Genomic DNA, 22,582 nt, shown 5'->3' on the forward strand with positions numbered 1-22,582 from the left:
AGCCGCGCCACTATGATTCATTATGGTGCGTACTCTTCTTCACTCACGTATTGAAAACTACATCGCCCAAACAAGATGCTAAAAAATTGGAATGGTAATTACGTAATCCAAATACTCAAATGATTGATTTACTCAGTTATGCGAAAATTGCTGGTACGCAGAGAACTGAGCAGATCATAAAGCGTGCCGAAATTGCGGGGAACAAAAGCGCAAGCCCCTAACCTTCGTGGTCTATGATGCAGCAAAATCCACGCATATCTCACACACTGTTAGTACTGGAGTGAAGGATTTGAGTGCGTCGCGAAGGATGACAGGCCCTATCGAATGGGCTGGCGAGCACGTGGGTACAGCACACTCGTGGAAGCATATCGGAGCCCACTGAAGTGGGAGTCCCTTAGTGCTCCCATATATCAGCGCTCTTAGTTGCTTTAAGGTAACGAAAGCTATCTTGAACCTCACCTACCTTATGCGGTCTTCTTGAACCGCAATCAGCACAACGTCAGCTGTACAAGCCGATCAACAAAGGCAAGTGCTGACCGCTGTCGTTGCTGGCTAAAGGAATCTCAACCCAGTTATCGATGACGCGTTTCTTGGCATGCTACAGAGAAGGCAAACGAAACGAGCCCTGAGTGAAGACATTGATAACGTGAGATGCATACCCGGGGTGAATATACACGGGTATTGACCTCACGTCTAACACTCTGTTCTGTGCACGTCATTTGCGCGACCCTTTTCCAACGCTGCCTTATGAAACACTCAGTTCTCTTTTCAACGGCCTCCAACGTCCGTCAATAAAACCTGACGAATTCAATCCCTGCTTTGATCCTGGTGCAGCTCGATTGCTGGTTCTATGTGGTCTCTTGTATAAGCTGTCGGCACCCCCCACAATCATATAAGGTAATAATAATATTGTTCTTGTTTACCACCCTCTTATATTTCATGACTCCATTTTCTGCCACACCTAAGCATACAGTGCTTGTTGGTGTGTAGTCAGGTCTGCAGGGACGAGATAGAGAGAGGGGGGTTTTGTTGACGGGAAAGGATGACAGGTTGGCCGGAAAAAATGGCCTGCTACTCCGCACTGGGGAACGGGAAGAGGAGAAAACAGAGGGTCACGATGGAGGATGACGATGATGATTGGAGGAGGCAGATGAAAAAAGACAAGGCACATTTGCCAACATTACAAACGCGAGTCAAGGACCGTGTCGCTTAAAAAGCGTGAAAGCGCTCGTGTTGCCTGTAGAGTTTTCGAACTATCTGGACAAGCGCTGAGGATCAAATCCTCCGAGAAGGGCCTGGTGTCAAAAGTCTTCAAAATAAATTCTAGCATGAGTGTTTCTCGTGCATATGCTGGGCACGCCACTATAATATGCCCTGAATTCTCTAGCACGCCACATGTGGAACAGTCCGTGGAGTCCGCTTGCCCAATTAAGTGCAAGTACTTGCGCGTGAAGGCGACGTTTAAACGTAACCTATGTCTTAGGCATGCAATGGCGTGGTGTTCTGCGAGGAACAGAAAAGGCCATCGCCGGCTCTCGCCGTCTAAGGCGGATGTGTCGAGTGTCTGGCAGGGCCCAGTATCCAGCCGTCGCAACTCCTCATAGATCCCTAAAGGAGACGAGTGGTGTCCGGTCTACACACCACTCGTATCCTTTCGGGATCTATGAGGAGTTGCGACGGCTGGATACTGGGCCCTGCCAGACACTCGACACATCCGCCTTAGACGGCGAGACCCGGCGATGGCCTTTTCTGTTCCTCGAAAGGAACGAAGCGGGCAAGCATGCGCTATACAAAGAGACAATCAGAACAAGACCGCACGCGGATAGAACATAAAGTTGGGATGCAATTTATAACAAAAGCAATGCCAAGAAGCTGGAGGGGACACTTTAAGGGTGTGACGTGGTAGCGTTAATGAGTTAAGGCCCATATATGCGGAATCGGTCATTCTCTACATTCATCCATCCCTGGGAGACCTCATACCCCTCCTTTGTGCAGCGGTTAAGCGATGCGCCACCTCCCTGCGATGACAGGTGCTGCCTTGTGAGGCCCAGGTTTCTCTTCCCGGGCAGCCACTCGCGGCCAACTTAAATTACACCTGCAGGGGGAGGGGGGCTAAATCCATGGGCAGGTTGCGATTACATCACACGGTCACGTGACCCAGGCGGCCCAATTGTTATCTAGGTTGTTTCTCTGAGGATTTTCCGTGGATTTTTCGCTGAAGAAACTCAAAGAAACTGACGCCAAGTACATCGAAGCTGACTGCGATGATCCCCAGTACCAATGTAACGGTATCAATGGAGTAAATTGCAGTTATTCGCAGTTACAGTCGCTTCGAATGTTCTTCACGAGGCAATACTGGGTGAAGCTATGTAGGGCCGACGTCAATAAAAACTAAGCCAAACCTTCCGCGTAATAAATGCGAACACGCTGAGCTTTTAAGACGTACTGTTTTAGCATGAGTACATGGCAATGAAAAACCTTTAAGAGGAGGAAACTGTAGACACAGTAACTGACAATGGGAAGTGCGCTGCTATGGCACCTTTGGCGTTTTGCAACCAGAGATTTTTTTTTTTCAGTAGTGCATTGTATACAATTGAAATGGCGATTATAGTGAAAAGTAAGCTTATTCAAGTTAACGGTTTCAGTAATGAGCGCTTCAGATTGTTTCCACTGCACGTTAATGACCTAACGACGATTAGGGCAAAACCGAAAAAGCTCTAAATCTGTTCAGGAGGACACAGGGGCGCAATAAAAGACACGGACATAGAAGTAGACAGGGACGAGCGCTCGTCCCTGTCTACTTCTATGTCCGTGTCTTTTATTGCGCCCCTGTGTCCTCCTGAAAAGCTATGAACCAACACGCCCAAATACAAGTATTTCTCTAAATCTGTTCCCTAAAGACAACAACGCCATTAAACTGAGGCTCTTCGTCCTTACAGCCACTTTTGTTGAGTGAGCAATAATTGGTAGTGGAACAAGGGAAAGAAATTGCTGAGTGCACTTCACTTCAGGTCCTTACGCGCGTTTAATGCGAAAGCCTTTTCAGCGCTTTTAATGCTAGTTCAGTACATGCATGAAGCACTAATTAGTGCAACTTAACCATCAATTAGGTTGCACTAACTATTCATTCTTTCCCAGTTATAATATGCATCTGCTTTGTACGTTGTGTAATGTCCATCATAGTGTTATCATTGAAGTTCTGCAGTGATTATGTTTCATATGCAAGACGTATCTATTTTGTATAGTACAGCAAATGCCTGTATTCTATCATGTTTCATGCATTTCCCCTGCAGCAATATCCAGCAAGGCGCTGTAGGAACCTGTATAAATAAGTAAATAAATAAATAAATAAATAAATAAATAAATAGTGCATGCTAATGTTCTGCCAAATTTAATAGTGTATTGCAGTGTATTGCAACGCAGTGGCCTCTACATTGTATTTAATTGAATGTTCACAAGATATATACCGGGTGTTTCAGGGAACACTTGAAAAAATTTTCATAGATAGGATTTTTGGGGTAAAAATATGGCTTTTGTGGCATAGTATTACCAGTGTTGGCAGGCACCAGAAAACCGGTCAATCGTATTAAGTAGTAAGCTGGTTAACTAATTTTTAATAATTATTTTTGAACTATCACAGTTAGGCGCCTAGTTGCAATCAGATATTTGTAGCCGGTCGTTAGCAATAGCCATATCAGTTTTTAGAATTTCGAAAACGCGATTATCTTTGGCGCCGTGGCTCGACAAAATTTGGCCTTTTCGACTACTTATGTGCACTGGATGGGTTGCTTTACCTACATGCTTTCGAAAGCGCATGTATTTTTCGCAAGATGCAGCCAGATTTTGTCGAGCAACAGCAGCGAGGGCAATCGCGTTTTCAAAATTCTAAAAACTGATAAGGCTATCACTATCGGCTACACATCTCTAATTGCAACTAGGCGCCTAACTGTAATAATTAAAGAGTTAATTATTAAAAATTAGTTAACCATCTTGCTACTTAGCACGATTCATCCGTTTTCTGATGTCCGCCAACACTCGCAATACTATGCCCAAAAGCCATATATTTTTACACCAAAAAACCTATTTTTGAACATTTTTGAAAGTGTTCGCTGAAACACCCGGTATATATTCGCCGTGGTGGCTCAGTGGTTATGGCGCTCGGCTGCTGACCCGAAAGACGCGAGTTCGATCCCAGCCGCGGCGGTGGCATTTCGATGGAGGCGAAATGCTAGAGAACTACAGCGTCCCTCGAAGCCTGAGTCACTTTGGGACATTAAGCCCCATCAAATCAAATAATATAGTTCAAGGTAAGGAAGTACTTTTGGAGAGAAGGAAATGAATGTTGGTACCAGGCGCTCTCCCGAGGCTCATCATCCCGAGGGTCGATGGACGAAGGCGTAGCACTGCATAAAAAAGTTGTTGAACGTAATTCATAACACACCCTGATGTAATATTTATTTCAAGAAATTATACCTGACATGCGGAAAACACTGTGGTCTTGAGTTTTTGGGTGGAGAGGAAGCATTAGCCTTTACTTGAGAGCCGTGCTTGAGAGCGACAAAAGCAAACAAAGGAAAAGCTACTGGTCCTACCGGTAACACCAACGTTTATAGATTGGTAACACGACCGGCAATTATACAGCAATGCAGCACGCAAGCGTGACACACAGTGAGCGACCTTTGGATCCTATGACAGTGCTGAATGGAATTTATTTCCTGTTCACTGAGAGTAAGTAATCAGTTGCTGTTGAATTTGCCGCGTTTTCCGACGCAGGAAGATTGGAAGGCTCAATGAGCACCGTTTTCCAAAGTTGCGAGGAACAAAAGTCCATGAAAATGTTTTTTTCTTTATATGGCTGGGAATTGAAAATAGATCCAGGTATACTTACAGCATTCAGAAAATTTTGACATTTTTTGGGCTGAATGTGACAAGCCGAAGAGATGTAGGCGGGGCTTCACTAAGTTTAGCCTTTTCACGATATTGTGCTGCCCACACTGGTATAAACAAACGCGGGGCGCGTGCATGGGCGCGTGGAAAGTTCGTACAATAATCATATAGGAAAATCTGCGCGTTGTTTTATTAGCGCACGGAAAAGCCTACTGGCGCGAGTAGTTCTTTGGGGTTTTGTCAGCATAGTGGCGTAGAATTTTCGCACGTAGAATGGAAACGCCAGTTATCAGTTCGTTTACCGAAAGTGAAGCAGCCAGCGTGTATGAGCCAGCAGAGGACAGTTTTCTTTTGATAGACGCACTGGAAAAAAATCTGTCTGAAATTCAACTCAGAAGGTAAGGCGCAAACACACTTCGTACTGTTAAATACATCGTGATCATGTTTCAGGCCGGCGTTGTGCGTCGAAGTTGGTTCCGGCTCAGGAATTGTCAGCGCAGCCATAGCAAAAGCTTTAGGCAACAGCTGTTTCTGCATGTAAGTGCTATCATTGCCGGAACGTTGTTGTGTGACATGTGCTAAAGATGCTGAACCTTTGTTTGCAGAGCCACTGACATAAATGGAAGTGCTGCTGCAATGACGAAAACAAATTGTGAAAGGAACGGAGCAAATATTGACGTCGTAGTGAACGACCTCGTAAGCAGTTAGCATGTCTGGTGACCGTTTCCTTTACGCCTGACCACGAACGTTTCCTAGCGTATGTAATTATGGCTTCGAACGAATACTGCTATTCATTGGGTATTTTGCTGGTGCTTTCAGGTAGAATGCCTTGTGGACCGCCTGCGCAACCAAGTCGACCTCCTGATCTTCAATCCGCCTTATGTTGTAACGCCATCCGAAGAGGTAACAACAGGCAGTTTCCTCGCTGGCGTATGTGTTATCTGGGAGCTCATTTTGTATTCTGCATTCTGTAATCGAGATTGTGAAATATTTATAAAGGAACTTTTCTATTTAACTTCCGACCAGCATAAACGGCCTAGCTTCAGTTGTTGATAGCCTTTCAGGGGCAACTTTATGTAAGTTACGTTTGCGAGACCATTTTAAAGTAGGAAACGTCGTGGCTTTCCTTGCTATGAACAATAAAGTGATACAAAAAATGTGGTGCACACGTTAATTTTTCTTTCCTGTGAATGTTCCCACATTATTGCCAATCATATGCATTACGCTGCACGTATTGCAACTACTGCAAACCTACACTTGCCCTTATGCGAGGCAGGTTGTGGAGACAGCTTTGCTTGTAATTCGCTTTGCTTGCTAACATCGTCATGCCGTTTATTCAATGAAGTTTTTTGGAGGCAAGCTTGCAATTAAACATTTTATTATATATGTTCAATTCCTTTTGCTATTTTAAATAACATCCTTGCATTGCAGTCTCACTGCTAGAAAGCAAGAATACAATTTTTGCGGCCACGAATCCGAACAGTTTAAGCTACTGAACGGTTAAGCTGCTTCCTTGCATGGTCACAAAGTTATACTTTTTCAGTATCAAAGAATGTATGCTTGCCAGATGCAAAGTTCTACTAATAGCACCGTTTTGGAAGGCATTGACTTCTTGAAACCATGTATCTATATTTCAGGTGCACAGTGACAAGCTGCTTACTCGATCCTGGGCTGGTGGCTTAAAAGGCCGTGAAGTCATGGACAGGCTGGCTCCATACATACCTGAAATGCTGAGTGATCATGGCCTGTATTTTCTGCTCGTCATCAAACAAAATGACCCAGGTATGGCTTTTGTGTGTACAGCAGACACTTTCCTTGTATTGTGCAGATCATTAGTGAACATTGGTGAGTAGACAATTCGGTTTTCGTTTTACAGATGACATTTGCAAATTGATGTCCACGCACGGCCTACGAGGAAAAACTGTCATTGCACGGCGATGTGGAGCCGAGTCACTCAGTGTACTGCGGTTTGAAAAATTCAAGAAAAATTCTTGACACACAAGGCCTGCTTTGCTACTTTTGAGTAATATCTCAACCCTAGGAGTTTTACATAGTCGCTTGCATCACTCTGACATGATTTGTGCATCAACCGTCATGACAGACTTCTGTGCATTGAAGAAGAAAGGTGCGCATTATGGAACACAAGTACACGGTATTCATCTGTGTACACTAGCATGGCGTTGTGTTCAGGAGCCGCCATGGTGGCTCAGCAGTTATGGTGCTCAGCTGCTGACCCAAAAGACGTGTTTTTGATCCCGGCCACGGCGGTCGCATTTTGATGGAGGCGAAATACTTCTACAGACCCATGCACTGTGTGATTTCAGTGCATGTTAAAGAACCCCAGGCGGTCCCGCATAGCCAGAGTTGCTTTGGGATGTTAAAGCCCATAAACCATGGTGTTCAGATAAAAAAAGAAAAGGAAAAAGAACAGGGACAAAGAAACACTATAAACGGATACAACTCAAGCACAAAGCGGCAAATGTTCTTCAAAAATGCCCTTCAGTGAATGGTGTCAATCAAATGTTGCGACAATATGTTTAAGCCTTTTGCAGCTGCTAGCATGGCATCCCTGGGGGCTGGGAGGTGCAAGAGGATTAAGCATGGATTAACGACATGAACTGCGACATCATGGCAGTCAACCAACACCACTGGCTGGAGAGCCTCCTTATAGGGGCATTTCACTGCTGTGTTCAAGTTGTTTCCAACTACAGACAACACAGCACTCGAGTCATGCAGCCTTTTTCTTCATCTCTATTCTTTTTGTGCCATATGAATGTGAATACACACAAATGTTTGTTCATAGGATGGACGGCTTTTCTGCAGAGATGCAAATACCACAGAGTCTTCATTTTACAGTGCAGGCTGCCTTCTAAGTGCTGTGTTAGCAAATGCTACTGTAGTTTTGTTATGGAATGACCACCTCTGTAACCACTGCAGCTGGCTTTGTCAAGACAAAAAGCATTCAACTGCCGCTCTTCAACCTGTCAACCCAGAGGTATCAGGGCCACATGAGTTCACAGTTAGCAGCTTGCAAAGCATTTGCAACATTCAGAGTAACTTCAGCTTGGTCAATACAGTATGTATGATGTGTATTGTGGCGCCCTGTGTCAACCAGCAACAATTTGCGATTTATCGCAGGTGATGGGCTGAAAGAGTCTGTAACAGTTATTAACCCTTTCACTGCCACTCCCGAGATAACTCGGGCTACCACATATGCACACCCCCTGCCTCTCCCGATAATACTCGTGTAGGAAAAAAACGATGCAAACATGTAGCGCCATCTATGGAGAGACGCTACAAACTCATAGATCTTGTAGGGTGAATTTTACACAACAGATAGCGTGCATGTTTCCACATCCGAGTCCCTTTGTTTTGGTTTCCGCACAGCAGCCGTGTGAGGCAATGTGCCACACTCGTCCGCACTGTGACAGACGAAGAAATTCAAAACTGCTTGTGAATTCGGAGTCCAATGATAATGAGAACGAGGAAGGAGCCCACCTAAGTGCCTTGTCGAGTGATGACATCAATGAAGTCCTCCTTCCACCAAAAAACCCGCGCGAGAAGAGGAAATCCGACAGGCACGATTGGTGCTGGAAGATTTGATTCAGTACAACTAATATCTATAAGATTATCCTGAACAAACATGTCTACATGCCCTGCAGAGCATTTTAGTGCGTTACTAGCAAAAAATTTCCAGGAAACTAACATGCAAAAAAAACCCGGCAGGGTGTGTGCAGCTGAGAGTAAACAAACCTGGCAGTGAAAGGTTTAAGACTACTACATCTATCACGCACAATCAAAACTCGTAAAAGCACACCGCACCACTGACACACCAAACAAGCTTTATTTTTGAATAGGAAGCATTCCAAAAAGATTTTGGGAACATCACTTTTGTTGACATGTCACTTCTGTAGCTACTATATTACACTGAAACTGGGTGCATAAGAAGGTGAGAAGTTTTTCCACAGTCCACACCTGTGCACTCTTCCTCGAATTCCCCACCCCTCGCACTAGTCTCTTATCTGCAGGAAGTACATAAAACGAAAACAACTTGCGGGCTGCCATACAATAAAACAAACAGCTTCATTTACAGCTTGCATTTCTCACAAGACAGATGCACAAAACCCTAAGACTTTTCATATGGAACACATGACTGACGTACATACCATTATGCAAAGTAGTTAGTCACAGGCAAGGAAACAATTTCTGGAGTAAGAACATATTCATCAGCAAAAGAGTTCCCAAAATATAACTTTAAAAAGTATATGAAGTATGTATCACCGCACTGTTGCAACTGAAAAATAAACAATGTGTACTCCTCCTCCCTTTCAGCAGCGATGCTGACTGCTGCCACCCGACCGAAAAGTCCAAAGTTGCACTGTAGAGTAAAGCCCCATATTGGAAATGGTGGAGTTAGTCTAGCACAGTTGCATTTCACAGTGGTAGAGATTGTTGTACGACCACTGAATACAGATAGCTACTTTCAAAGAAGAAAATTGTAACCGATTTCATTTTTTTCTGTAGGCATTGTATTTTATAGCATCATTTATTTTATGCTACGGTTCCATGACTACTTAAAGAATTCAAAAATGGAAAGGTCACAAATGTGGAGCTACTGTGTCACGGTGATTTTGCTTCCATTGAGTTGCTTGAACCACGAGACAGCCACATATCACCGCATTAGGTTGCACGTTGGGTAGCACATTGTAGATGTTTCGTACATTACACAAGGCAAATGTCATGCTTTTAACCATGTGTTGTGTCAATCACAGTCTCTCTTCTTCAGTTATTGAAGACAATACACAGTGTCCCAGTTCATCCTGTTTCATATGTTCATTACCAAGCATGTCAACTTCTCATTCATCATGCTGTGTGTGCACGCAAAAATATAGATAGGGAAAATTGGGCATCCATGTACACCGGTACCTGGCGGTGTCCCAATTGCCAATTGTTTTAGGTCCGCAGATATTCATGTTGGGTCTTTTGGCTCGCCTATAAGAGCGAACTTGTTTTTGTTATTCCTTAGACAACTCTTAATTGCAGCAACTGGTGTGTATTGTCTTAGCTGTAATGGGCTCAACACTAAGCAGCTGAATGTCCTGGCAACATTTTAATGTGCAAACATATTATCGACGTCGAGATTTCATTGCCAGTAGAGCGTGCAGTTAACTCCCTTTGAGACAGACTCTGCTAAGTAACTCTGACTAATAATGCGATCATTTAGCTGAACTTTATTTAGGTAGGCACAATACCAAAAAAAAAAAAAAAAAGCTGACCATTTGACTTGCGCACATGCGACTGTCAAGAGCATCGAAAACAACATGAATGAAACAAGTAGTAGACAGGACATACACTACCTTGTTCCGTCCTTAATTTCCACGATTATAATGAATGCATATCAACTCACCAAACTGTTCACATTAATTGCACAGACTCGTTAATGAGATTTCTTGCAGAGCCACAAGTGTATAATGGAACAGGTTTGTGAGTGCAGATTCCATCCAGCATAGCAAAGCAATAGTGAATTGCCTGTGGCCTTAATTGCAACATAATGCTAGGTGCGCTTTACTCCTTGGATGCGGGAACAGTTTTGAAAAGAGCACAGTGACAAGCACTTTCTTCAAATAGGAGGGCATGTGCTCGTGCAAGATGGACCATTCGCAAGTATACAAAACCACCAACCAAATAGTTGACTGGAGGTGATGTGATGATTTCCAAAGAATTCCTGCACAGCACTGCATGAAGGTTTTCCCACAAAGTCATGCGTGTTTCATTCCTTGCTCACTCGCTTTCTGTTGCGCTGAGCTGGCAGGTTTACCAGATTTCCAGCATAACATTTCTGTCTCAAAGAAAGCCTACTGCAACACCAAAATGGTGCATACATCTCTCACGGGGCTATTACATCAGCTGCTGCAAAGAATACAAACTGCTTATGCACCGAAGGTCATGCTGCTCCTTAATGCTGCTGCCGTGCCACAGGTAAGATACTTTCCAGGCCCCTTCTATTCCAAACTTTCTACTATAGTTACATGAACCAGGATGCAGCGATCTCTGCACACAAAGAAGACACCCACAGATTGGGGAGATTTTTTTTTCTTAAAGAAAATAAAAATAGCGGGAAAAAACCCAAGTCCATTCCACCAAGCAGTTCTTTCTTTTAGGACAGTGGCTTCTTTTCCTCAGAGATGGGACTTGTCACAGGCGTTGCCGAGACGGATGTATTGCTTGGGTGGCTGTTGAGTGCATCCTCAAAACTGTTGACGCTGCTGCTTCGTGAGGACACCTTGGACTGTGGAAGCAGATGGGTTGTTCGAAGGGGGACAAGAAAAAAGGAATGGAGCAGGGAGAAAATGTGCAAAGCCAGTTTTAGGAGAAAAAAAAAAATACAGGCTCATTTTATCCAGTACTCTTAGGCCCATCAGTGTTGTAGCAAAAATAAAATAAATTGGCGCCCAAGCCAGATGGCTCTGGAGCACAATGTTTACAACAGACAAGTGTTTTTTGTTTTTTTTTTCCTTCTTGTATGCAAGTTATAAGTATGGCATGATACAGTGCTGCAGATGATGTTAAGGGGGGACACTGGTCTTGAAATGAAAATTTTATTAATTTAGTCATAGCTATGAAACTTTCAGGGCACATGTATTTTTGTGCGCTGATTCTAGATATGTCATTTAATTTAATGTAAAACAATTCCTTGAGCACTTGTGCACTTTTTATGCAAGTATTTTGCGGAGAGTTTTGAAGAAAATTCGCTGCAGGAAACTCGCTAAAATGTATGCCATTGGGTTCTCTGGACACTAAAGAATACAATAAGGGTAAAATTATCATCCTGGCTCTCATAGAACTTGAGTAATAGGGTACTGAAGCTGCCACTTTAGGAACAGGAATACACACTTTCCTTCTCATTTCTGAAGCGACAACTTCAACACTCTATAACTTAAGTTCTATGATAGGCAGGAAGACAATTTCACCCTTATTGTATTCCTTGGTGTCAAGAGAACCCAATGGCATACATTTCAGCGAGTTTCCCGCAGCAAATTTTCTTCAAAACTCCCTGCAAAATACCTGCATAAAAGGTGCATAAGTGCTCAAGGAATTGTTTTACATGAAATTAAATGACATATTTAGAATCAGCACACAAAAACACATATTCCCTGAAGATTTCGTAACTGTGACTTGATAAAAATTTTTTTTTCAAGACCAGTGTCCCCCCTTAAACACATATCAGTTCACGAAATGTTTACTAGACAGCACCATCTAATTTGCCAGCTGGTGCTCAATTGGGCAGAACAGGTGGCGCCATCAAGCCAACATCCACAGCACTATTACACACCGTAAACAAGGAGAGGTAGCTAGCAGCGCCTCTTGGTACTTGTGTCCAAACCATCCTCATCTAGGAGACACCCACTATACTGAATCTGACAGCCGTGCACTTGCTTTGAAACAACTTGTGTTTATTGTGAACAGTGTGGGATTGCTACTAGTGCATGCACAAACCAAAAATCTGCTGCTAATGTGACAAAGTGCATGCAACCATAACATTCACTCATGTCATAGAGCATTGTGTAGACCCATTAGACTTTTTGGTGGCCATGACCTTCTATTCAGATGCTTAACTTTCTAGAAAACTAGGCAGTTTAATTTATCAAATGATTTTGAGCTGCAGCATCCTCCATTAGGTCCGGTGAAAACTTACGAAAAACGGAGGCACTGTGCAAATATGCATCTTGAGAGCCAACTGCTCTTACATAGTCCTCAATCTCAGTGTATTTGTGAAAGCAAAGCTTTGAGCCAAGAGAAACTTGTTAGCAGTCATAATACATAGGCTTTTAAAAGGCCCGTGCTTTTGTAGTGAGAACACTGCTGTGCTCAGACTGTGGCCCAGGTGACAAGGCAGCTTAGCTTCGTGGCGTTTGCACAGCGTAAACTGCAACCAAGAGCACGGGGCAGTTTTCATTTTTGCAGTGCCCCCAATTATCCAATCTATACAAGACATCGGCAACAGACCTGAATTGATTAGAGTTACTAAATAGGCCCCGTATGTGAACTGGAGATGGGCATAGGTCTACCATATTTCTCTCCCAAGTGTCCAAGTCATGAGGGAAAGCCACCACTTTTGCATGCAGGGAGCATGCTCAGTGCATTGGTTAGAGAGGGTACCAGCTCAGTCCACCTATTCTTGGTTGCTGAACAAGCTTTACTGTAACCATAATACTGTTGCAGCGAATAACACAGCTTGTCAGTAATGCGTTGGCTGCACCAAGGCCTATATATTGATGAGTTAACAATATTATTCTTCATGCAGCTGGGTGGCGCCATCGGGAGTAAGCGCCATGATTCTCAAGCACCTTGTTTTCAAGTCCAAAAAGAAACTTGCATAAAATTGCATTTTGGATGCGGACATAATTTTTCAGTGGACATGTGCACTTGGGCAGAATGCATTACTACCAAGCATGAGAACAGTAAGTGACACAATGGACTGTCAACAGCTATACTCCATTTCATACATAGCAGGCAACGCTGCCAAAGCTAGCGCGCCTGTTCGCGCAGGCTAAGTCTGCACGCAAAAAGTAGTTCACCATACAGCCAAAGCAAACACAAGCATATTTCGTAGCGACAAATCTTAAGTGCCATGACTGGCACCTCCTGGACTTCGTTTTGCCCCTTGCAACATTTTCGTCCTGCGACTCATCAAGACTTCGAGAAGGAATGGGTACACATGGCGGTATGATATGCGGTTGGTAGATCGAATCGCCCCTACTCAATCCGCGCCCAAAAAGTAGTTCACACTCCGTGAAAATTATGGCCGGAGAGCCTGAACACTGACCGCCTCACAGCTTCGACAGTGATTTTCAATGCTACCACATCTTTTTATACTGCTGTTTGTATTCGTCCGAACAATGACACATGGCGGAATAATACGATTGCGCGGACGCACTACTTCAGCAACCTCCGCAGCGTTGCCTGCTATGTATGAAATGGAGTATAGTGCTAAATGGTGTGGAGGTGTTTTCACTGTAATGCATGGATGCTTTAGAACCATGCAGTTGTGTTTGGCTAATGGAGGCAAAAGTGATGCAGAAAAAACTAGTGCGAAACTCTGGAGCCTATACAGTAACTCTAGCATTACTGATAGGATCAGCAAAGCTCCTCAATGATGACAGCACCAGATGTAAAGGCAATTCAATCAGCTACCTGCAACTCGATCAGTTGTCTACGTGCGTGAATAAAAAAAATTGCAAGTACTGGGTTGTTATGCAGTGCCGCTTAGCAATAGCATTGAAACATATACATGTTGCCTAAAATCCAAGTGGCATGCAATCAGAAGGATACCCAGACACAGGACAAGCAAAAGATAGGTGCAGGCTTTATTAACAAAGCAAGGAAAAAAAAAAAAGCAGGGGGCGGAAGTCTGAAGCTAAATGCAGAAAAAAAAAAGGGGAGCTTCACCCTAAATGCACAACAGACATTGCTGCCTGACCACAAAAAGAATGCAACGCGTCACTCAGCCTGTATATGTCGGTAGGAACTTGGGGAGACTAATTGCTGCCGCACAAAAAGGAGTGGACAAGCCAAACTAAATAGAAATGAAAAGAAAAAAATACAGCCAGCATGGCAAAAAAAGGGGGCTTATATGCTATCACTCAAGCAGCCAGCATCTAGACTTCAAGAAGGGTCGTTCCCCAAGAGCTTCCTACGAAAACAAGCTATGCTTTTGGCTCAAGAGATCGACTCCTGCAACGAAAGAAAGCACACAAAAGTAACATTACACCTAGGAGGGCAACAAAGCCAAAAGACTGATAACGTCACAAAACACAAGCAAAAGAGATTAATTTTTGCTGGCAACCATATTGCATGCTGTCATTCCACGTACCTTCACGTTGGTGTAGACGGACCCAACCTTCTCCTCGACAGACTTAAAAGCAGTAGAATTTCTGCAATGAAACAAGCGGCAGGAAAGAGCAATGTAATTGGTGCCGCCCTCATAGAAACCTAGTAGAGAGATCGATCTTGTTCTATAATGCTTTCAGGACAGATATTAGGACTCACCCCTGATGCAACTTTTTACTTGCAATTGAAATACATTATTAAAGCTGAAAATTTCAAACATATACTATAGTCGACTGGAATAATCTACCATCACACATCGCTTCTGAAAGGGATCTTAACAAGTTTCAGGACCTTCTAACCCAAATGTCTGTTTAGCTTTACTAATTGATTGTACCACTTGCTGCATTGAGCTGTTTTATTATTTTGTTTTGTTCCTGCGATTGTTATTGCCTCTAAAACGCTATCTGTTCATTTTTCGTGTTAATTACAATGTATACTACAGGTTTTTGTTTGTTTCTTGTTTTGTTTTCTACATGTGCTTTTTGTATTTATGTATTGCACCTTGGTGCTTGCTCATTCTTATTTTGCGTTGTGTGTCATTGCTCCCCCCTTGTAATACCCTCGATTGAGGGCCTTTAGGGGTTTATTGAATAAATAAATAAATATGAATTGTCATTTTTGTGATACTGCCATTCCTCCCTCAATCTAGGCGAAGTATAAACACGATTATATATTTCACAATTTTATGGTATTTCAAAATTACACCGTACTCAGCAGCCTCCACAGAACAGAATTACAAGCACTGCCTTGTTAATACGGACACTTTGGTCGCTAAAACTGTCCATACGGCAAATCATCCATAATAATAAATCGAGGAGGAAGTAATTTTTTTTTTAACTTCTGGATCAAGGTATGCTTCAGTGCATAATGTTTGGAACTGAAGTGGAAATTAGAAAATTCTTTGAGCTCGAGTTGGATTAGCCTAGCAGCCATTATTTTTGATGTGGCGCAGTCTGAAGCACCTTGCGGCCCGTTAGATAAGTGATGGCATCTCACGACGTGATGTCATATTTCCTACTACAGATTTCCATGCCCCACCAATGCTTGTACATATTTGTGCTTAGCACAAGATTCAGATGGTAGCACAAGATTAAAATAATTTTTTCCACAGCCATTCATGTAACATTACAAGTGGTGACGTGTGCAGACCGGCTGCCTTGAAAGTGTAAAGCATACAACCACAAAAAAATTTGGTTATTGCTCAGGCATTTGCAATTTCACACTGCGTTTTGATGGTGTCCTGCACTGAAAACAGAGAAACAGAGGTATCTGGTTGAGGCAGACGAGGTTGGTTCCGATTGCTATTCACGTTAACGTTACAAAAAAACATGAGCCTTAATGGGCTCTGTGCTTTTTTACATCTTCCATTGTCAAGAAAGTGGGTTTCCATAATAACGAGACAGAAATGCAATGCAAAAAGTTTGGTTGCCAGAAAAATCATCCATAATAATGAGGGTTGTGTTGAACATGGCCATCTTTATTGTGCTACCAAGGATTTTGCTTTCAATGTGTGTTATATGCTGTTACTCTTCAAGAATATTTTGCCTTTAATTTCATTTTGCATGCATGTTTTCTCTCTCGTTTGCAAACAAATACAGACTGCGTGATTCCCTCAAGTAAATGAAAAGGCCAAATTCAATAATTCGGCTTCATCTATCAATGATTTTTTATGATCCCCGACAATTTACCTCAGCAGTGGCAAAGACTGCGCCAAAGCAGCGTACTAAGCACACATCGCAACAACGCAATGTTACCAGGAGCTTAATAATAACACCACAACACTTTTCTGCACCTTCATGTCTTGAATAATTGGAATCGCTCAGCTTTCCATTATCCTTTCATGAATATTAATGACGTGCTCCTACATCAATGAAATGGGTATAACGAGATTTTTAAGAGCACAACATAGCTGTGAAATTTAGTTTTTACAGTTGCAATGCTTCCTGCAATTTGGGAATGGATACCATATAAACAAATCAGCAAAGATTTTTGTTTTCCATATTGCTGTTTGGGTACAACAACAGACTAACAGCTTCATTGCATAAAATAGAGCTGTGTGAACATTGACAAAAATTTAAAAAACTGTCCAGTTGAGACTACAATAACTGATGTTAATTTCCACAAATGGAAAACTATACAGAGTATCTCAAAAGCAAACTTACTCTGACATCAGCGGAAATGCACAGTTGCACTCAATATGACTTGCAATGCATCCAGTGTGAATGGACCGAGGTTATCGTTTTGTACAGTAAGATAAGATTGTTAATTCGAACTTCAAGGGGCCGGGAAAAATGTTCTAATTATCCGAAAGTTGACATAATCGAATGACTCCGGAAAAAAACTCAAGAACTGATTGCATCGCAGTAAATTTATATAAATTAAATGGGTGCTTGATTTTGAGATGAGAGCACCGTGGCAATGAGTTTTTCACATTTCCATTAACACTTTATTCCGTGCACACTGTCGGGTGCACGCCAAAATTACTTATATTACGAACTAACTTACCGGTACTGAGTACTTAGTTCTAAGAGCGCGTCAGGTACAATGCTCCTGAGGCAATTTACAGCTACTTTGCACTGGAGTTTTTCTCCCATTTTCGTCTGTTCAAGAAGAAACAACAAACGCATACACTGCCAGGGTGCCTTGTGGCATTCCCATATTATCTCATGGGACCCTAATACACGAGCAGCAGCAGAAACGATCATGGGGTGCTATGTGCAACCCTCAAGTTTGATACATCTCATTGGCAAGGCCACACCTAATAGTCGTCATATCCCTGCTTGAAAATTATTAAAAAATCGTGACAAAGTGAATGCATAAAACGTGCAGGACTGCGGCCTTAGACATACCAGCCTTCATTTCTTCAAGTTAATCTGCAGTGCGCCAATAATGCGATCGCACAGTAAAAGCGCCAAGGTGCTTCCCATGCGAGTGGCCAGTCCGCCCATAAGGAGGGGTAGGGTGCGAGTGCCGACCGCTACAGTCCAGCAGTAGCTCAGAAAAGCAAAACCGAAACAAAGCGATTGAAGTGTTCTCGAATACGGGCCCACCCATTCGTCGTCACGCCTGCCGTCGTGCACGTGTCACAGGTGTAGAAGTAACTATGCAGCATGTAATTCAGGTTCTGGGTAAGGCTATTTCAACGACTTCGCTGCACAGGTCATACCTGGACGTGGCCTGCCTTTGAGAGCCCGTTCAAATTAACTGGTGCGAGATCCGTAGTGTCCAAATTAGCGATCGTCCGGCACAATAGACTTGCACAGGCATTGGCCGGGACCAAGCCGGCAGTTTGAATTACCTGGATTTCCAAATTAATGCCGAACAGAAGAATTTAAGAATGGAATAATATGCCTCACGAATTCATGGATGACGTTTCTCTTGATATCTTTTTGGAAAATGTAGAGTCATTCTTTGAAAAATAGAATTTACAATAAAAAAATGACTTCCACGATGTCTCGAGTTATTCACCGCGAGTGTTCAGTTTAATATTTTTTCTTACTTGTGCCTTTTGACTATCATGTTGACCTGATTGTATCTCTTCGTGGTTTCATTGTTCTTTCCAGTGTTTTAGTTGCATCAAAATGAACGTGTATGGCAATGCGCATGTCCTTTGAAAGTCGATGGTCTCTCAACGCACTGTATATTTGTTATCAGCCCATTTTCTATGGTCTATCCTACTGCAGTGTGCATGTTTTGTATCTTGTGTATGTTATACTGGATATGCTATTCTTTTGCATAACTGTCCCATTATTTTGCCCGCTCCTGTAAGAGCCTAATTAGGCTTACAGCATGCTTAAATAAATAAAATAAAAATAAATATAAATAGATGGGGGTCGAATTAACAAGCTTTTACTGTATAAATGAATGCAACTTAACACAGAGTACCCAATTTTCACAAACAGTGTACTATGATCTTTCGATCGACATGTAACTGCATCAATTTTCAGCACCACTGTGCTTGCGCTGCTTAGAGAACCAAGCTGCTGCCACACCTCTTAGTTCATTATGAGCACGATACTTCAAATTTGATTAAATTACACATAAAAATAGCCAGAACAACTTTAATCGCCACTGGATGATACTAGGGACCACAATGTATCCAGAGTTTGCCACATACACAGCCCTCACAGATAAGGCAAGATCTGCTAGTTTGGCGAGAACTGTCCATTCCCATCCAGATTTGAAAAATCAACCGAATGTACAGAGAGCTAAAGGGTATAAACTTGAAATTTCTCGGCACACAGTGGCTGTTTGCTCATATTGTAACAGTAAATGCTTACATGTTCGTAGCGAAACCCAGTTATATAAGGAGGCCCTGAAATGACGCCATGCTACCAGTTAAACATGCGGAACAGTTGTGCCCGTACAAACACACTGCCAAGCAGGCTATGCACTGTGTGCTGTTCTTGAACTCCACAACGGCCAAACTGATGCAGCAACAAGGACATTTCAAGATTTGAGACTTCAGACGTCCTTAAATTTCACCTTCAAGTTATTCAAGCATTCTGCGAGTCCTGAATAAAGCTCATTACAGGTACAATAGGTTATTAGCAAATTTTAGTCAGGCTGCCTTAGCCATTGTAATTAGGTGTGCCAAGCTACCCACATGGATTGGAATTTTGATAGACACTGCATCCTCCAAGACATCTGCTGTGTACATTATTATAGGACTTTCAATATGCCACTGCATTTAAAAGTAAAACTGTCATGGTAAGTACAGTACTGCAGTGTGCCAGACACACATGGCAATAACTGCACCATAAAGTATGTCATTGCCTATGTAGAATCCCTTTAAGACGAACTTGGAGGGACCATGAAAATTTATCAGAGGTGCCCCCGAGAAGTATGTGTGAGCATGCCAGGTGTACCGAAATATATTTTAGACGAACACACTGAATGAAATGGCCTTGCAGCGAAAAGATAATTGCAAAAGAAGGGTTTATTGCAAGTATGCATGACCAAAAGCAATAAAGACACGACATGCTCACATGATCTCTCTCAAAAACACCTTTTTTTTTTTCCTCCCTTTTTTACAGTGACCGCTTTTCAGTTTTCTTTTTCTGCCTTTTGCCTTTCCTCTAGATTCTTTTGCTCCCCCACCCCACCTAGTTCAGTGGCACAAGCTTCATGATTGCATTGTCATTTTTCTTTCTCTTTACTTTTCTGTCCTGCAGCACAGCTGTTGCCAATTCTACGGGCAGATACGCCCTTGCATCTACACACCTTTCCATTCATCGGAGTCGCCAAAAATTCAGTCACTGCAAAAGTTTGTCTCCACTGAGAAGCACACACCCAGAATTCCAAGAATATACAAATAGTCACCTTTACCAAGTTTGTCTTAACAGGAGTCTAACCACTCTAATGTATAACAGCTGCTCCCACAACCTTATCTTGCATGCAGATTTTGAACCTACAGGCCAGCAATTCAACACCACTGCTTGTCACCTTCCTTTCTTTTAGCAGTTTTCACGGCTGTGATGTAGCTAAAATGAAAGTTTTACCGCAATGCTTGTCTCGGTTTTGTTAAATTCGATTCTCAAAGACCAAGAAAAGACACCTCTGAACATTCCAAACATCAAGAAGAAGACTGAATTACTTCATCTCTCCCAGTTTCTTGGACATGCTGGCACCCAGGCTGCCTAGGGCAGTAGTGGTCTTCTCTCCAGCAGTTTTGATTGTGGCACTAGTCTTCTGGTAGCTGCAATGAGGGAGGAAAAAAGCAAGCAAAAGAAAACAGCATCAGATATTTGTGACAACCAATCCTCGGTCATCAATGACATGCATTATTCTGCATTAGCAGGGTTTCAAAATTGATTATTACCGCATGCAAAGTGTCAACTTTCAGCAGCATGCCTTAAAGGAAGATATTAATCACATACAGTGAGACTTATCATTGTAAGCATGCCAAGAACCTCCAAATACCGTAAACAACTTATTTTTCCGCGAGCTCAATATTTCACGAGTACTAAATTTAGCGAAGCAGAGGCAATGGGCCCCTCAGTGCTCCTACTGCCCAAATTATTCGCAGGATCAATTTTCACAAGGCCAATGTTATTTGTGAATAACGTGAAAATTTGGATCTAAAAAAATAAGATTGTTTACAGCAGACTAGTCATTACCTGTGCAATATATAAGCTACCTATCTGCAAGTCTTAATAACTACATCACACATCTTCACATGCAAAGCAACCTGTTAAAGAATCATTTTTCACCTATAGAACAAAGCATGTTTTTAAAGGTCAGTCGTGCACATAAATTACCAGCACTCTTTAAGTTAATTTTCAGCAGAATGCAGGCTCGAATCAGTCAATGCAAGGCACATTATATGCCTCCAAAGTGCTTTATTCTGTGTTCCAAATTGTGTTTCATTTATATTTTGTGTAATCTTATATTTTTGGGTATACCGTATAAATGCATGTAAGGGCCGCACTCATGTATGGGCCGCACCCCGTTTTCCCAAAGGAAATGTTTCAAAAAAAAAATCCATGTACGGCGGGCCGCACCCGAAATTTCCACTACCCAGGTCAGAATAGCCTTCTAAATGCACGCGCCGTGGCCTCCGCGATCAGCTCCAGCTGCAAGCAACAGTGCGCTCGATCGCGGAGGCCCCGCACGCGCACAGGAGCTTCCAAGTTTCGTACATGGATGGCGGCCGAGGTCGCAGTCATCTTCATCATCGTCAATTCTTTTTTGCGCTGAGAGCTTGCGTTATCCACATTTCCATCAGTATTACTAGCTCCAGCCTTTTGTGGCGTGTTAGCGTCTTCACCGTAGTTGTGGTGGTTGTGGCTTTCGCGTGCTGCCGCTGAGCTTTGCAGTTTTAGCACGATGGGCAAGCACCTTAATAGCTACACGGCTGGGAGTTAGCTCTCGAACACGGCAAGCGTGAGGCGGGCAGGAAATTCTATGTGGCCGAGGAGTGCGTCCAATGATGGTGCAACCAGAAGGATGCATTGAGAAACACAAGCTGCAAAAAGCCCGCTTTTCGAGGCAAGCCATGCGAGTTTCCTGAACTGGAAGAAGAGCTGCTCTCATATGTGATGGAAGTGCGGAACAACGGCTACGCGTTGACAGCGGACATGCTGCGCGACTTCTTTTGGGATGAGCGTGCACCAGAGCACAGCACCAGCTGAGTCAAAATACTCGGCGAGTGACGATTGGACGCAGAATAAATGCCGCTCATTCCCCGATTGGTGTCTTATTGCTTAATTTTTTTTTTCGCACATCGCGTGTATGGGCCGCACCCCAAAAACAATGAGTTATTACTCCTTATTACAAATCTACTTCACCTTGAGGGAGGGGATTCCCTTAAACATCTGACCAACACCGTTCCCACTTCCAAGTTATTGATCAATTCGCTCTCGCCCTACCATATGCCAACTGTCCTGGTTACCTCAGGCGAAGCAGTGGTCCCGAGTTCGAGCCCAGGACCAGCACAAATTTTAACTACGAGGTTTCTGCGGAAGCTTTCCTTTATAGCTGCATTCGCTGTGCTCGGGTGGATGCCAATGAGTAATTACTCCTTATTACAAATCTACTCCACCTTGGAGGATTCCCTTGCACATCTGACCAATAAACAGACAGCTCTTACTAACACCTACATCATCAAGTACTCTGGTTCCGTTTTCCAAAGCCACTCACAAATGAGAAGCCTGACAGTTGGGGCTGATGCAATGAGTGCCAACCGCATGTTATTTTCACAAAGTGGCTTTTAAGACTATGTATTGAGTCATGCAATAGTACTTGCATATTGTTCTAGCCAAAAAATTCCCTTCCTTAATATTTCCTTTTGTTTTTAGGCAGT

The 22,582-nt window shown here is 43.0% G+C and overlaps 2 protein-coding genes across 8 annotated transcripts in view; one reads left to right on the forward strand and one right to left on the reverse strand.

The window, feature by feature from the left end:
• Positions 1 to 5,011: 5,011 nt before the first annotated feature.
• HemK2 (HemK methyltransferase 2) lies at positions 5,012 to 11,167 on the forward strand. Of its 2 annotated transcripts, XM_089567304.1 has the most exons (6): positions 5,012 to 5,285; positions 5,338 to 5,424; positions 5,493 to 5,583; positions 5,707 to 5,790; positions 6,525 to 6,669; positions 6,764 to 6,889. In XM_089567304.1, the coding sequence occupies exons 1-6, from the start codon at positions 5,161 to 5,163 to the stop codon at positions 6,880 to 6,882; spliced, it is 651 nt and encodes a 216-aa protein (XP_089423430.1). In that variant the 5' UTR covers positions 5,012 to 5,160; the 3' UTR covers positions 6,883 to 6,889. The 2 variants fall into 2 exon arrangements, with proteins under 2 accessions (XP_089423430.1, XP_089423431.1); XM_089567305.1 differs by lacking the exon at positions 5,338 to 5,424 and having other exon boundaries at positions 6,764 to 11,167.
• Positions 8,713 to 22,582, reverse strand: part of LOC149372756 (tumor protein D54) — a 42,074-nt gene continuing 28,204 nt past the window's right edge. For 5 of the 6 annotated variants that reach the window (XM_089567303.1, XM_089567298.1, XM_089567300.1 and 2 more), the window contains 3 exons: positions 20,375 to 20,476; positions 14,762 to 14,822; positions 8,713 to 11,176 (listed from right to left, as the gene is read on the reverse strand). In XM_089567303.1, the coding sequence (XP_089423429.1) occupies positions 11,045 to 11,176; positions 14,762 to 14,822; positions 20,375 to 20,476 (295 nt within the window). In that variant the 3' untranslated portion in view covers positions 8,713 to 11,044. Of the gene's footprint in view, positions 11,177 to 14,236; positions 14,623 to 14,761; positions 14,823 to 20,374; positions 20,477 to 22,582 lie in introns of those variants that run through there. The other variant, XM_089567302.1, reaches the window with a different exon arrangement.

This window comes from Amblyomma mixtum, chromosome 1 (assembly GCF_055824585.1).
Source record: "Amblyomma mixtum isolate Tamu chromosome 1, ASM5582458v1, whole genome shotgun sequence".
NCBI classification, from domain to species: domain Eukaryota; kingdom Metazoa; phylum Arthropoda; class Arachnida; order Ixodida; family Ixodidae; genus Amblyomma; species Amblyomma mixtum.

Excerpts from the sequence above, each read along its gene's own strand:
- HemK2 (XM_089567304.1), top strand. The coding sequence starts at position 5,161 with ATGGAAACGCCAGTTATCAGTTCGTTTACCGAAAGTGAAGCAGCCAGC. Across the intron at positions 5,584-5,706 it reads ACGTCGTAGTGAACGACCTC|GTAGAATGCCTTGTGGACCG; the intron begins GTAAGCAGTTAG and ends TGGTGCTTTCAG. Across the intron at positions 6,670-6,763 it reads CATCAAACAAAATGACCCAG|ATGACATTTGCAAATTGATG; the intron begins GTATGGCTTTTG and ends TTCGTTTTACAG.